The sequence below is a fragment of the Phodopus roborovskii genome, unplaced genomic scaffold, assembly GCF_943737965.1.
Source record: "Phodopus roborovskii unplaced genomic scaffold, PHOROB, whole genome shotgun sequence".
Classification (NCBI taxonomy): Eukaryota; Metazoa; Chordata; class Mammalia; order Rodentia; family Cricetidae; genus Phodopus; species Phodopus roborovskii.
The window spans coordinates 7,268,053-7,285,112 of NW_026125391.1; the positions used below are offsets into that span (position 1 = coordinate 7,268,053).

Below are 17,060 nucleotides of genomic sequence, written 5' to 3' on the forward strand. Positions count from 1 at the left end.
CACTTTGACTTGTTCTCTTAGAACATAAGATTACATATTCTAAGAGTGTAGGCAGCTGATGTTTGAAAGCTGTGTTTAGTATTTCTCTCTTTATCATTATCAGCATGCTACTTTTCATGAGTGGTGTGTGTGTGTTTGTGTGTGCATGTGTGTGTGTTTGTATTTATGTGTTTTTGTGTGTGTGTATGTGTTTGTGTATGTGTGTATGTTTGTGTGTGTATGTGTGTTTTTATGTGTGTGTGTGTGTGTGTGTGTGTGTGTTCACATGTTGTTTCCTGGGCTAGGACCATCGGTGAATCTTCATAGGATTTAGCACTCCGGGCTGCACGGATCTGAAAAGGCTCCCTGAATCATTACTGCAGCATGGATGACTAAGAGCACTGCCGTGGGTTGGGCTCCTGCCACTCTGTAGGCAGCATAAGACTTTGGAGCACTGTATTTGGCAGCCTCCCCTCTTCTCTGAAAGGCACTAAAGTACACCATACCAAGCAAGCAGCTTTTGGAGACCCCTACTCAAATTGTACAAAGATACAACTGGGCTGACATAATTTCCTGAATTGGGTTTCATTTGCTTAGGGAGCTGTATTAATATTTTGGCACTGTGAAAGGAAAAACTCATTCAACCCTCAGTTTTGAACACGATAAGATGGCCTTCAATGCTGAGAGACTTTTGTAGTGAAGCCATTCTGCAAAGATATTTTGGGCAGGAGCTACTCTTATTTGTTCATTGACCGAGGTATTGTTTGCATGACAGATTTACAATTATTTATTTGATTTCAAACGGAGTACTAGGTCAATCCAAGGACCTGGCTCAGAGCCAAAGGAGAAAGAAAAGACACCAGCAGGCAGGAGTACCATGGCTGTCATGCTGAGATGCAGTAGAGGTAGACATCAGTGTGCAGTACCATCCTTGTTGCCTTCAGCTACTCTCTCCTACTTCTCCGGGGATGGAAGCTGGGGGTCAGATGCATGGCAACCAGAGAATTCCTGAGAGCTGTGGCATCCACTGTTCTCTAACTGAGGCTCCATCCAGGCCTGCTCAGCTCCTCACACCATCCCTCCCACTGCAGACCCACAGCACAGGCTCTAGGTGAAGACAGACTTTATATAAAACGGCTTCATGTTAGCTTCATTTTGCCAACAAGAAAACCAAGGCTCGAAGAGAACAATAGAGCTGGTTTTGCAATCATTATAAATCTATTTGAATCTATGGTCTTTGAACATCTCATGATGATCTTTGTCAAAGGCTTCTAACTTCTTGGTAAAAAATTTTGAAAACTAGGGAAAGAATACCTATGTCATAACTCAAGAATATAGGCTGCCCTCCTGGCTTTGGACTGCTACATAGTAAGCAATAAAGATTGCATATCTGGCACAATTAGGAGACTTGACATTCTGGTTGTCACTCAAGAACCACAACAGTTCTTTGCTGTTTTTACATGTTGCAACAATAATTGCTTTAAAGAATTTTCCTCCTTGGATGAACCAGGACAATATCAACATTCACTTTCAGTGCCTTGGGCAATAGCAGTCAGTATTGTGAGGGAACCCAGGGAATGAAAGAGCACAAGCAATTAGTAGTGGGCATAGCCTGAGGGGAGTGGCTGGGGTGTGGAGGATGCTGGGAAGATACCCCATTCCTTACCACTTCACGCTTTTCCACTTCGAACCAGCGGGAGATGCCAGGTAAACTCTGAACCAAGTAGAGTGACGTTCTCTCCACCCAGAGACTCTGCAAAACATAACTCAAAGTCACCCTCTGTGTTGCCGTTCTTTCTAAGCCCTGAGCAGCGACAGGTCTGCTGGGGGAGCTGCTTATTCCTGCAGCCTTTCTTTAGGACACTGTTGAAACAATTGCAGTGCAATGCAGTGCCAGCCCATGACAGCAATTCTGCGGATTGCCTGAAACCTCCTCCTCTGCAGTGAAAATGAGCTCCGGAAAGCAAGGGCCAGAATACAACAGCAAGCTGCATGCAGTCTTCACTGTTTCTCCAAAATGTGACTAACCTTTTCACTCCTCAAGGGTTAGCCATTTTCAGCTACAAGAGGCAATAATATGAGCATTCAAGACAAGATTAGAGTGACAGTAACCTAAAGGGAGAGAGGACTTTAGGATGACTTGGCTTGAACCTTCTATTTAAGGGGAAGACTTTAAGTTGCAGAGAGACTCTTGACCCCCTCAAAAGACACATTCTAATTAGCAGAAGGGCTGGCACTGACCCCCACCCTGGAGCCTCATCCTCTCCATCGCCATATGCACAGGGCCATACCTGTGGTGATAAGCTAAACTGCTGTAACCCAGGGGTACCTGTGTGCTTTGAGCTGACCCTCTGACCAGAAACCAGCTCCTCCAGGAGACATGAAACACAGCTGCTTTTGGCAGGAGCCACTGCTCTTTTATCAACCAGTTTGGGAATTTGCATGTTATCATTGTTACTTAGTGTGCTACCAGGAGGAGCAGGAACTTGAAAAAATTCCTGAAATTGCACCATTTATTCAGGTCACAGAGGGGTCAATATGGGGATGTCCTTCCACCTGTGAAGAGCCACTGAGATGTCTAGGGAAGAGGCCCTGTGGTAAGAGCTTGAGGGACCTGCGGATGACAGGGAAGCAGGCAGATAAGAGCTCCGAGGGATGAACACCAGGGTGGGCATAGAATGCAGCTAGTCATGCCATTGTGGGGGAACAGGGTAGCAGCTTTCTGAGTGGCAGGCAAGTGAGCTGGATTTTACAGAGGGAAGAGTTCACAGGCAGGAAAGGGGGAGCTGCTGTGCAGGCAGAAGGCTGCCCACACAGACATATAACTGCTTGCGAGAAGGTATGGCAACCAATGAAGAGAGAAGGGGGTGTCACTGGAGCCAGGAGGGAGGGTGGGTAGGCGGACATAGAGAGGACAGACTTGGAGAAATGGGGTACAGTGGGAGCCCAATTCTGAAGGCCATAACCTGGGGAAAGGGAGCCTGATCTAACCCTGCCCATCCCAGTAAGGTAGCTTTATCACTGGTCATTAATTGCTGGCCAGGAGGAAGTAAGATACAGCAGAAAAAGCAAAAGAAAGGGAGTTGGAAGACATGGGTTCCAGGGCTAGGCTAAAGGTCATGGTCATATGACCCTGTGAAAGGCAACTGTATGACCCCAGTGCCTCCCAAACTGAGGATGCAAGTTAGTACAAAGAGAAAGGACTGTATCGTAATCTAATTAGATCTTAAGTTGACTTGGGAGGAGGAAAAGAGAATTGTAACTATTCAGAAAAGGCGAGAATCTCTCTGTAGTGAGATATTCACTTTGTCTGCACCTGTAGCACTGACCACACCCATTGGGGGTGGGGACAGGGGCGAATGTTACGGGGGGATGGGGTGGGGGGGGAGGTAAGTCTGAGGAAGGGGCTCTGGGATCTCTCTTGCTCTCAGGAGAACATCTGGAGGCATCCTTGGAACCAGGAACCTGCTGGTGTTCATCTGTCTATGTTGTAAGTTATTTCTCTCCAAATAAACATCTATTTGGCCTATTTGTTTCTCCTGATCCTTATTAAAACTCAGTATCTCTCAGTGGTGTTTTCCAGTGGTCTCTTTACTGTTCAATCCTCAGGGAGAAGAATGACTCCAAGAAGAGGCCAGTGGGGCAGGCAGCTGGTGCTGGTGTAGTTGGTTGGTTCTAGTCTGTCTTTTGCTTTTATCATTAGAGAATTTTGTGATTAGATTTCTGAAGGCATCCACAGTAAATGAACATCAAGTCTTTCACAAAAAAACATTTTTAATTCAGTTGCCCCAGAACTCTGGAAAGTTACCACCCCCTCCCCTCTGTCTCTTGGCTGGGAATAAACGCTGTAGGGGATTTATGGATCAACATTAGGCAAGAGAGGGTGTCAGGACATGCCTCCTAGCTTAAGAAGGGAGTAGTTGCTGTGGGAGATGCTAAGCCATCGGACTCGAAGGAATAAGCTCATTTGACAATTTTCTTTATGTATGGATGCTGAGCCACTGGGGTCCACCCCAGGCTTGCTGAGACACTGTTTTCAAGGAAAGGGCTGGTCACAAGTGATGTCTGAACGTCTGCCTCCTTTCCCCACCGGGGCTGTGAGAATGCTTGCCCTTTCTGGTTGGGAGCATGTGGAAGTAGCATGGCACACTGGATATGGGGAGGACAGAAAACCCAGCACAGGCAGAGGCCAAGATATGCATGCACTCTGGTCCTCATCTCAGAAACACAATCACACTGCTGTAATGAGGACAGGAACAAAGGGCAGAGCAGACTCCACTGTACCAACCATCTGCCTATTCTTTGGTTTTCTTCACTCTGTGCTTCTTCAGTGTTAGAATATATCCACTGTCGCCACAATGGCTCACCAGGAGTGCACAACAGGGTTGAACTCAAAAATGAGTTTAAAGACTGCTCTAAGCACCCCTGCTGCTGGGACTGCCACAAAAGAAGCTGCCTTCAGGGACTCCTCCCAGATCTGCTCAGATTTTCTTGGCAGGGGACCACACATCTTGCCCGAAAAGTGTTCCCCATTACATGGACACACTGCAGAGCTGGGGAAGTACTAGGATGAAAGATTTCTGGACCCTTTGTTCCAGTCACATGACAGTATCCTCAGTTAACTATTTACCAAGAATCAGGAAAGCACATGAGGCGGCGGCATGTTACAGAGCCTGCAGGGTACCTTGAACTCATTCTCCTTGTCTTTCGAGCCTTTGTGGAATGGCCTGTCATAGCGGAACTTCCAGATGTGATTCACTTTATAGAAGCTCTTGATGTTGTCAGGAACCCCTTCTCTCTGCAATACCTCCTGGCTCTCTGGAATGGGAGTCACAGCATAGATCTGCAAATCTAGGAGTAAAACGTCAAGGATGCAACCTGACTTGGCAAACAACAGCAAGGCATTCTGGGTAGCAAACTGGTATTTCCATTTCAGTTGAAATCATTTGTTTTTAAATGCCCAGGAGATATGAATAATGCACTTGTAAGCATGCCTTGGTCTGGGTCCTAAGTGTGTAACTCTGAAAGGATGGGTTTCAGATGGATTTAGAAAGAACCGATGGCTGAATTGTCTTTGTGCTGAAAGTCAAAGTACTTCCATTTGACTTGTCAGTGTTTAGACGATGGGACTGTGAGTCCTATGCTATTAAGTTAGAGTTCAGAATATCACAGCTTTTTCCTTCTTTCTTCACTCCAGAATTAAAGTATAAAGGGAAGAGGAGGGTGGAGGATATGCCATAGTGAACAATGCTACTACTTCCTTGAATTGAAGCATTTTCCACAGGAAGTTGAGGGAAAATTGCTTTATGGGAAATCTAGTAAAGAAGAGCTTCAGAAGCAGGATATGCAGGCGCGTCAATTAAGAGGGAAAAAGTTCCTTAACAGATGTGTAAGGAATTTCTTTTCAACTGAATCCTGTAATGACCATTAGAACAATTACATCCTGTTCAGAAGGCACTAAGCTAAAACCGAAATGATGAGGACTAGGAAGGGTAAGGATATGGCCACTGAAAAGGGAACGGTGGCTGTAACACTTAACAGGTCATAGCCTTGTAGCTAATGAAGAACACCACCCAACTGGAGCCCAGCCCATCAGGAATGGATACACTGAGCCTCCGCCTGGAAGATGGTTTCATCAGGCTGGTTGGCATGTTGCATGGCGATGGCATGGGGGAACTCATTCAGCATTCGCTGTTGGAAGGCCTCCAGTCTTTCGTAGTCATGCCCACGACATACAAACTCCTTATTCTAGGGTGCAACCAGATAAGAAATTAGGATCATATTACAAAGAGAAGGTAAAAGATATGACTGTAGCAATAATAGACCATCTGCCCCAACATCACAATACTGCAACATTTATAAACCAGAATCATTTGAAAAATATGCCCATGAATTAAACATGCTGGACAAAGGGCAAGATGTCCATTTGTTATTGATTTCCACTAGACCCAACAGCATGTTCTGAATTCCAGGTTTATTTGCATGGGGGATGGAGAGGGCCTGATACTGAGCATCAAGGACAAGAAACTGGCAATGTTTCCTAAAATGTTAATGGGCATATTGTGGAGATAATTTTTATAAAATGGACACCAAACTCATATCCATAAATCTCCCAATTTCTAAGAAAACAAAGTAATGCAATAACTAAAATTCCCTTTTACTAGATTATTTCTCTGAAAGTCTCTGAGATTGGCTTTACTGTTTCAGTGGGAGGGTAGGCAGGCAGATGGCCCATCTCTAGCCTTCAGAAGGATGGAGGGACCAAAGGCACAGTGACTTCCATGCTATAACGAGCTTAGCTCACTTGCTAAGGCTCTTAGTAGAGCCTTGATAAATGTTTGCTTGTTTTGTTTTGCTGTATCATGCTATATTTTATCACTTTATTCTAGATGTCATGGCTCTGGCATCCAGGTAAGAATGCTGAAGATTAGGGCCAGAATATTGGCTCACAGGGTAAAAGTGCTTGCCAGGCCTGCTGACCTGGGTTCAGTATCTGGGACCCAGATGGTAAAAGATAGAACTAATTCCTGCAAGCTGTCCTTTGACCTCCAAACATGCAACCCTCATCCCAACACACACACACACACACACACACACACACACACACACACACACACACACACACACACACAAATAAAGTGTTTAAAAATGACAAGAGTTACTTGACTAGTCCAGAGAGCTGCAAAGAAGGGAACATTTTCAAAATGCATCCCAATAGCTGGTTAGCTATTTGGACCACTCTTTGGTAGTTTAATGACTGGTTCATCACCCCACTTTATGACTGACTCACTGGTTTCACCCCCTGAGTACTGAGATGACAGGTGTGCACCACTCATGCCTGGTTTAAGCAGTGATGGGATCAAACCAAGGGCCCCTGTAAGCTAGGCAAACCCTTCACTAGCCAAAGCCACCTCTTTCTTAGGCACCTGGCATACCAACCACCAACGTTCTCTATCTTGTGGCAGATATTTCTCTTGTTTTTGTTGTTGTGTGGTAATCCATTGGGAAGATATATTACATTTGACCTGTGCATCCATCACCTGGCAGATATTTGAGTTTTTCCTACTTTCTGGATGATGTGAACAGGGCTGCCATGAACATTCAGATATAGACCTTCCTATAAATGTTTCAGAGTTTTTTTTTTTTTTTTTAAATGATGTAGAAACAGACCTGCCCAGTTATAAGGGTCAATACTTTCCATCTAGGGGAGGAAATGACTATTTAGATTCTACAACTGTTTCAACTTACTAGGGCTTTAAATATATTCTGAAATTAACCAAACAACAAATGGAAAATTTTAATCTTGATGTTTATTTTCAATCTGGAATATATAAAAAAACTGTGTGTGTGTGTGGGGGGGTTTCTCAGCACGCAATGTTTCTTAGAAACCAAGAGAGGGCAACCCTTCCCTTTCATTTTGAAGTAAATGACGATTACATAGAAAAAAGGCTATTTTTCAAATGACTGGTGATAGACACATCAATTTATTCTAATTGTCTATTAAGCAAAATTTGGTCTATTTGGTCAATGTAGTTTTGGCATTTGCTAAAATTCCTTTATAATTTGTGCTTCTAAGTTACTTTTGATTTTTAAAGACATACTGTCTTTAAAGACTGACTTAAAAAATATGAGTATGTGTGTGTGAGTATATGCCACATGTTTATAGGTGCCCACAGAGGTCACAAAAGGGTGCTGGATCTCCTAGAGCTATTCCTAAGACAGTTGTGAGCTGCTTGGCATGGCTGCTGGGAACCCAACTGGGGTTCTTCTGGAAGAGCAGGTGTTCTTAACCTTAGCCATCCTTCTAGCCCTATACACCTTCTCTTATAGTAATTTCAAATCACGATGGGAATCTAGGATGGCTTACTGTGCACTTGCAACTAAAGTCAGATCTTAGCCAGCACTACATGGCTGCTTTGTGTGCCTTCAGCACATTTACTGTCATGGGCCTCTTCCTCCATAAAAATATCAAAAGGTTTATCAGATTACTGGTTGGTTAGAGATAAACACATCTTGTATATCTATATACATACATTCATACATACACACACATATAAAACATGGCCAATTGTACAGAAATTATTTTATATCTACCACACAAGGTCCACAGATTCCCCTTTGTAGAAGCAGTTTATACAGGCAACACATCAGATGTCTTTGCTGGGTGACATTTACCTTGTTACACAGTCATCAAAAAGGTCAAACCACACTTTTCCGTGGCTCTGGAAGTAAGGTTTTTTTACTTGATGTGACTCTGTTATTTCCTACAGTCTACAACTCCAAGCCCTCTTATTGACCACCTCTATCTTCTCTAATGCTAACTATGGTACTTGCACAGAATACACAACAATGAATGCCACATAAGAGAAGTCTTAATCACTGCTCCTAAAGTAAACCCAGGAAGGGGTTGATTGTTTGATCTTGCGAAACTATTCAAGACAAAATATTCTAGATTAATAGATTCATGAGTTAAAAGAGTAAAAAAAAAAAAAAAAAGTCATGATGCCATCACCTTCTTGTTACTTATCATAAAATGTCATTAATTCCTTACTTTCCTTGATTGGAGGATCTGAACCGGGAGGATTAAAACCAATTAACAAGTGTATTACTTACTCTTAAGAAAAATGGGAATTTTTTCCCATAAAATCCAACTCTGAAGAACTCAGGCTCCAGACGCTGCTGGTCCATGATTTTGTCATACAAAGAGGCTTCCATCATCTAGGAAAGCATAGAGGAAGTTCTGTGAATTCCATCCCACATTTCAGCCAGACTAATAAAGGAACACACTTCCATTTATAGGGAAAACATTTTAATTCATACAGAAAAGGACTTCTGATTCCCTTTTAAATATTTCCAGGAGAGGATCAGAAAACCAACTTTGTAAATACATGCTGAGTGAAAATTTCAGGTTTTGTAAGCTACATGGTCTCTCTGACATATCTCAGCTCCCCAGGACACAAGCTGTAGTTTACTGGCCCTTCAGAGGATCAAGGGTTTTACTACATGTTACTACCAGAGCAGAAAATTTCTATAAGCCTATCAAGGAGATGTTTACATCATCATAGATATAGGACAAGTAGAAATTAGCACGAATAATTAGAAGCCAAGCCTTTTGGGAGACTGTCTGAGTGAGGTGTATTCACTTTGTGGACTTGCTTCTCCCTTGCACACACTAGTTTAGGACATGAGGAAGGTACAACCTTGTACAGGTGGGATGGGTGTGAATCACCAACCTGGGCCAAGGGAGGTGTGCATACAAAGTGCTGTCTAGGCTAAAAGCTCTTAACTGTAGCTTTGACAATGTTCAAACTAGGTAGCAAATGACGCTACGGCTTCCCTTTTGTGGTATTATCACCCCTGAGGATTCCAAAGAAAGACTAATATTGTACTTAAAGGCTTCCCCCTCCCCCAGTAACAGCACACCAGAGAGCAGTTGGTATGAAGTGTAATGCTTGGGGTTTATAAAAATCTTAGTGACTATGGCACCCAAGGGCTCTTATTGGTAAACACTGTAACCCCGCTTCTGTTGCAAGGATAGGGTGCCAAGAGGAGTTGGACAACAATGTTTATATATAAGTATAAACATGATGAGCTGAGATTATTTTTTCCTTTAGTTCTCAAGTTAGGACAAATATCGATGACCTACTGACATGAAATACTGTGACAAAAGTAGAGGATGAGTTCCCAGAAGATGAATAAGGAACTTGTGATGGTGCAAAGGCAGAGGTAAGCTGTTGAAGGTTTATGTTCTCATGTTTCCAATGGCAACCTCCAACATGGAAAGGGATATCATTATCACTTCAGTATGTAAAAGCAAAGGATCTTGTCTTAGAAACCTAGACAACCTCAGCACTCAGGACCTTGAATACAACACATGACACAAAATGCTTATAACTCCCAAGAATAAAGACTGTTTGAACTTAAAAGCAAGGAGATAGACACAAATGACTCAGGAATACAGAACATTAAGTTGCCTGAGTATCTGGTACTAAAACCTCGGTTAAGTGAGGACAGATTTCTGAAGATACAGAGAGAGTTCATGCAGCATTTGTCCTTAATTTATTTTAACATGAGAGCCACTTAGCATTTCTACCATTTTATTTTGAAAATTGTGATAGTAAGAACTGCATATTGTCAGAGAGATTTCTGTGTAATTGGAAAGCTCTTCAGTGTAGGGATTTCCTACAATAAACTTCCAATAGTAATCTGGCATTAGATTGTACATTTCAGACATGAGACTTTAGAAACAGACTGGGGCTCTCTCTTTGTATGTTAAATAAAAGGACACACAGAGACCAATTTGCTATTTCTCCACATAAGTAGCTGAGTATGCTTCAGGGAAAATAACTTATCTTAGAAAAAGTTGTATGAAGGTGTATGAAGACGGTCTCAACGTTGTTTTCCTACAGCCCCACTGGGACACTAATCAAAAGCTCACCACACCTGTTTCACAGTCACCCAGGTACTTTACCCTCATCTTGCTCAGGTTCCTGTAGTCATAATAACTCTCATACTGCTCTGCAATCTTCCGGCACAAGATAATGCCATTCTCCCAACACTGTGGACCAACAGTAACATGAAAGTAAGCATTCATTTCATTTCTATACTTCTATCCAAAGGTCATTGGATAATAAAGCCTTATTCTCTAAGACTTTACAATAACCTAAAGTAGTAACACTGCCACTTTAACCATGAAAATGACATTCAATTAACATGTAACTTGTGAAAAATCTTCAGAAAGTTAGAGATGACAATTCCTCATAATATTCACTTACACATGGTATAAAAACAATATATTCTTGTGTTGTGTCATAATCACACTCTGGACACAAACTGTAGTTCACCATGACCACATACATGGGTGCATGCAGATTCTCAGTGCTCAGAAGGGAATTACCATTGGTTCCTACAGCCCAATAATTCAAGTGTGGCACCCTGGACTCTTTGCTTGGCTAGCATATACTTACAAATTGTGAGGGCCATTAGGTTCTCGTTAGATCAGTGCATTGTTTTTTTTAGAAGAAATGTTTACATTTTATCATCTAACATACTATGAAAAAGTTTTTCTTCAAAAGCTTAGACTGTCAGTATTTGTGGCTTTAGGACCATACAACCTTTTCCATGATTATTCAATCCATCTATTATTGTTTGAAATCCATATAGTTACATTAGAATGCATATGTTCTAATATGAACCTATGGATGCAAACACAAATTTCATATAGGTTTCACATGCCTCATAGTATTAATAATCTTTTCATTTCTTTCACCATTTAATAAGTAAAAGCTATTTATGGCCTATAGGTGTAGGATTTCAGGTAGTGGTTTACAAGCCTGACATACAGCACAGACTTCTGAGGATGAGCCTATTCATGAGATTGTGAAATAGCATACTGATGAATCGACCCTAGTGATCAATGGGGTGACCGATGCCACAGCCAATCACCTATAGAGACCCACAGCCAGACAATATGCAGAGAGTGAAAGACCTAGGGACACTCGATCCTAAATGGATGTCTCCATAAGATCCCTCCCCTCAGGACCCAGGGAACTCTGCAGCAGAGGAGCCAGAGGGATGGAGAACACCAAGGAAACAGGTCCCTCCAAGTACAGCAGGACAGATGTTCATATGAACTTACAGAGACTGAGGCAGCATGCACAGGGTCTGCATGGATCTGTACTAGGTGGGGGTTCTAGAGCTGAAAGAAGTGGACACCTGCCCCCACTCCCAACCCAGAAGCAATCTCCAATTGATAAGCACTTGCAAATGAAAATTTAGTTTTCTCCAAGGGAGTCTCACTGGGAAAGCAAACTAGTCTTAAGGATGGATCCCATGCTCAGCAGTAGATGGTCAACTGAAAACAAACTCAATGACATCTTTAGAGGTTCCTTGTCTCATAATGTTGTACAAAGGCTTCCTCCTCCCTGTTATGGAATATTACTTTAACTATGCAAAGGTGTGTTACATTTGTTTATGTTGTGGAATATTATTTTAATAATAAAAAGATGTGTTATATTTGTTTATATTGCATTTGTTTAATTATACAAAGCTATGTTGCTGTTTTACCTTGCCTGTGTAAGGCACCTGACTGGTCCAAGAAAAAGGCTAACAGCCAATAGTTAGGTGGTAGAGGGATGTGCATGGCTGGTGGGCAGAGGAGGAATCTAGGCTTCAGGGAGAGAGAGATTGAGGGAGAAAAAGAAGGAGACATCTTGGGCCAGCCAGCCAGGCAACCATCAGCCAGTCAGACATGGAAGAAGCAGAAACCCAGGACACACAGAATGAAAGAAAGGTAAAAATCCCCAAGGCAAAACATAGATGAAGAGGAACAGGTTAAAATAAGTTATAAGAGCTAGTGAGGTAACCCTAAAACTAAGGCCAAGCATTCATAATTAATAAGTCTCTGTGTCATGATTTGGGGTCTGGTGGTCTAAAAGGGTCTGCTACACTTCCCTCTTTTCTTTCTTTCCTCCTCCTCCTTCTCCTCCTCATCCTTCTGTTCCTCCTTCTCCTTCTTTTTAATTACCTTTATGTTTTAATTTTATTCTCTCTCTGGTTGTGTTTTTATGGGATCCATGAGTGTGCAAACAAGTGGGTCTCTGCATCTACATCTGTTTCTTACACCTTTTTAAATGCTCTTTTCCTTCTATTTGTTTTGTCTTATTTTGATGTGTGTATGTGTTTTTAGCATATTATATTATTCCCTTAAAAGCCTGTTTATTTTCTAGTAAGAGACAGAAATGGTATAGCTGGAGGATAAGGGAGGTGGGGAGGAACTAGGAGGAGTAGAGGGAAATTTCATAGCAGGAGAGAACAGACATTTCTGTTGGTATTAGTATAAGGTCCCAACACTGTAGTTAGATAAATAATAAAGGAGGAGTTGAATATGCAATTTACTTGCATCAAAACATTAGGTCTTCTAACTGAATTCTATAAAGAATTGATAGCCACTTGCTATATTTTTCTGTTTAACCCTTGCGATTTGGAAAAGATATGTAAGACCCTCAAGGATTCAAGCCAAATTAACACAGGTGTCAGATTCATAGTCTTTAAAAAATGTCACAGCCCTTGATGAGGGATAGGGACAAAAGGGACAGGAAGGAGTGATACACAAACTGCATTAAGTCAGTGAGGTGACCTCCAGCATCTCAAGCATTTCCATCTATACTAAGGGCTGCTACAAACTTCCTTCATTTTACCTTGAATGTAAAGGTAGAGTGAGAAAGTGCATTCCAATTTTGAGAGTAGGTAGAGGGAGACAGTAGTTTTTCATAGAACAAATGGCAAATTGCTATAGTCTAAATGTTGTGTTTCTCCAATATTCTGATGCTGAAATCCTAACTCCTCACATATTAAGAGACAGGCCCCTGGCAGATGATTAGGTAGGTCATAAGAGACTTAGTACCCTTTAAAAATATGTTTCCTGGGCTGGAGAGATGGCTCAGAGGTTAAGAGCACTGGCTGCTCTTTCAGAGGTCCTGAGTTCAATTCCCAGGAACTACATGGTGGCTCACAACCATCTGTCATGAGATCTGGTGCCCTTTTCTGGTGTGTAGGCAAATATACAGACAGAATACCATATATGCAATAAAAATAAATAAATAAATAAATAAATAAATAAATAAATAAATAGTTTTCCCAGAGTCAACTATTCTTCTGTCATGTGAAGGCATGGAGAAGACACCATTCTTGAGGAAATAGGCCATTAGCACATTGCTTCTTCTGAGCTCTTAACCTTAGCCTTCTCAGCCTCCAAAATGGTGACAAAGAAGTAAATAAATTCCCGTTGTTTATAAGCCACCCTGTTTGTGTGTGTGCATGTGTGCACATACTTATTACAACACATGTGTGGGAGTCAGAGAACAACTTGCAGGAGTCTATTCCTTTCTTCTATCATGTGATTCATGGAGATTAGACTCATCATCAGGCTTATCAGCAGTTGCCCTTACCAAGTCAGCTCCCACTCTATACGTTTTGGTTTAGTAGCTGGAGTAGACAAAGACAGTGTCACTACCTTATGGTCAGTGTTAGTCCAAAGGGTGATAAACAGCTTGGACACATAGGAATTTCCCAGAGGTCTCATTAAAACTATAGATTCCCCAGGCCTATGACAGACCTACTTAATCAGAATATCTAGAGGCTGTTCCTGGAAACTTCATTTTAACAAGCTCTGGGTGCTTCTACCTAATACGCTCTCTAGTGTAAGGACACTGCTGGAAAAGATAGAAGAGTGAAGAGCATGGGTTGTCAGTGCTACGTACTTTGCCTCTGTCAAAGTTCTGGATGATGGTGAGGTGCAGGTGCTCCTTGCGCTGCCATTCTGTTTGCATGGGGTAGGTCAGGAACTCCCTGAGGGGCCGATCAGACCATTCCAGCAGCTCATCATACAAGAGGAGGGTGTAGGCAGCCTCTGTGTGTCAAGGAAGAGGACAGGAAGTCAGTCAGGACTCAGAACCATTTCCTTGCCATTAGGAGTGGTTTCCCAAACTCAATGTTTATTTCTGAATTTCATGAGATAGCAGAAAAATGTCAGGAATACAAGAAGGAACAAGTGAATGAATAGTGACTTCCCTTGGTGACAGCATCATCACAGATCTGGATTGAATCCTGGTATTTCTATGATTTCCTGTATCTCTTCTGTTTTTAGTTCTCCTTGCTATAACACTCACATGCATTGGGCATGGTTAACCTATTCAAGGAACTCATGTTATAGCCAACTCAAAGATGTAGTGTGGACGTGCCATTGTTTACGGGTACAATTTATAAGTATGTCTCTTGGAGACTAGGAGACTTCAAAAGCAAGCTAACTAACTACTAACTGTGCTGACCAATTTTATGATACTAGCCAGACTTATTCCAGAAGGGGAAACCCCAACTCAGAAAATGCTCCCACCATATTGGCATGAGGGCAGCAAGTCTTAGGAACATTTATTGATTAATAATTTGACATAGGGGCCCAACTCCCTGCGGGCAGTGCCACCCTTAGGTGCATGTGGTTAGAGAAGGTATAAGACAGCAGATTGAGCAAACTGTGGGGAACAAGCCAGTAAGCAGCACCCCTCCAAGGCCTGTGCTACAGTTCCAGCCTCCTTCAGTTCCTGCCCTGACTTCCTTAGATGACAGGCTGTGATGTGAATGTGGAGTAAATTATTGCCTCACCAAGTTCCTTTTGGTCATTATTTCAGCAAGAGAAACCCTAAATAAGAAGCTAACTAACTGGCTAACTAAGTGCTGTACACTTTAATCTGGAGCATGGAGAGAGATGATTAAAAATGTAGCCAGAATTTATGAAGGGCCACAAAAGTCAGAGAAAGCTGAATAAAGACTAAAACCAAAGCAAATTCCTGCATCAGTGAGGTACTGGATGAAATGCATGTATGGGGGCATGGTGGTAAATGCTACATGGACTATGTAATAAGATCCTCCTGGATGTACCCACAAGGTCTCCCTATGTATCCTTGGCTAGCAGAAGTTGCTATGTAGATCAGGTTAGTCTCAGACTCAGAGATAAACCTGCTTCTGCTTCTTGAGTGCTGGAATTAAAGGCACGCACCACCATGACCAGCTCCTGGTCCCACAAATTTCAGTAAAGTCACTGAAACTACTATGTGATTGGCCTGACTGGGTTTACTACATAAATAGGTAAAATGATTTTCCATACACAAAAGGAAACTTGACATGCACACTTGACAGATAGGGAGTGTATTTAATGTACTATTTGCCCTTTTATAGGTTGTTTTTTTTTCCTGAATGAAATTCATGACTAAATAGGAATAATAATAAGAACTAGAATTAATGGTCATTCATAAAGGGCAATAATAATTTTCCTTCAAAAACTCTGTCAACTCATTTTCTTAATTGGGGGAAAATACCCAGCCCTTATGTTACTATTCCTTTTAACTATCATACTTCATGTCTCTCCAAAGATGTAATAGTAGCTTTAAACACAATATAAATTTATATTTTTTCTTCACTTATTGGACTTAAGGACATAACAAGTCCCAAGGTACTGGGCTAAGTTCTATTCTAATACAGTGATTCTCTCATTTTCATACATCAAACAGTAGAGTAATAAAAGCCCAGGTTCTGTCATTTTGCTTTTGTCTTTTACGCATAGATAACCCCTGAGACAAAGCCTCTAGCTGTCATCCTTGCCAATGACCTTGGTGAATATAAATAGTCTCCTGGCTTTATTTTTTATTTATTTTTTTTGTGCCAGTTTTTGTAACCCAGCACCACTTTCTCTCTCCTCCTTTAGTATGTGCCCTGCTCCCAGTATGGCCTTCCCTCAGTACCTGTGACCAAACCATAACCTCCCCTCAAGAGTATGACCAAGGCATGGCCTTCCATCAGTGAGTGTGACCAAGGCATGGCCTTCCATCAGTGAGTATGACCAAGGCATGGCCTTCCCTCAGTGAGTGTGACCAAGGCATGGCCTTCCCTCAGTGAGTGTGACCAAGGCATGGCCTTCTATCAGTGGGTATGACCAAGGCATGGCCTTCTATCAGTGGGTATGACCAAGGCATGGCCTTCCCTCAGTGAGTGTGACCAAGGCATGGTCTTCCCTCAGTGAGTATGACCAAGGCATGGTCTTCCATCAGTGAGTGTGACCAAGCTCTCCCAATAAATAAGCAGCAAAAATGATAAATTTAGATGGGGGGGGTGCTGCTGCTAACCATCTGGTTGCTCCCATCATCTTCCTCCATGTATTTCAAGTAGAAAGGACTCAGCCATGGTGTCTTTTAAGAAGCCTTGGTAGCTACAGGGCTCCCGGACTTCAGAGTTGAAGCCCTTGGGTACCATCCTCAGCTTTAGAGGAATAGTAAGATGTGACTTGGTCCAGGGAGAGCCAGGCAAAAAAGAAGCTGTCCACAATGTGCTTGCTGGCCTTCTTGTGGGGACTAAATGTGAGATAGACAGGATTTTCACTAAGGGTAAAAATGGATTGACACAGATGAACAACAGAGGCTGTCATGGCAGACTGTCCTGACCATGCAGCAACCATAGTTCACTTTAGGGACTGTGCTGTACTCCAGGAAGTGTTTAGCCAACTGTGTTCTCTTCTGGGATCATGAGGATCG

At 42.3% G+C, this 17,060-nt stretch overlaps 1 protein-coding gene across 4 annotated transcripts in view; it reads right to left on the reverse strand.

Moving 5' to 3' along the window:
- Positions 1-17,060, reverse strand: part of Dock4 (dedicator of cytokinesis 4) — a 396,469-nt gene that overhangs the window by 24,721 nt on the left and 354,688 nt on the right. For all 4 annotated transcript variants that reach the window (XM_051175069.1, XM_051175070.1, XM_051175068.1 and 1 more), the window contains 6 exons: positions 14,241-14,389; positions 10,451-10,537; positions 8,593-8,697; positions 5,586-5,727; positions 4,664-4,830; positions 1,646-1,732 (listed from right to left, as the gene is read on the reverse strand). In XM_051175069.1, the coding sequence (XP_051031026.1) occupies positions 1,646-1,732; positions 4,664-4,830; positions 5,586-5,727; positions 8,593-8,697; positions 10,451-10,537; positions 14,241-14,389 (737 nt within the window). The remainder of the gene's footprint in view (positions 1-1,645; positions 1,733-4,663; positions 4,831-5,585; positions 5,728-8,592; positions 8,698-10,450; positions 10,538-14,240; positions 14,390-17,060) is intronic.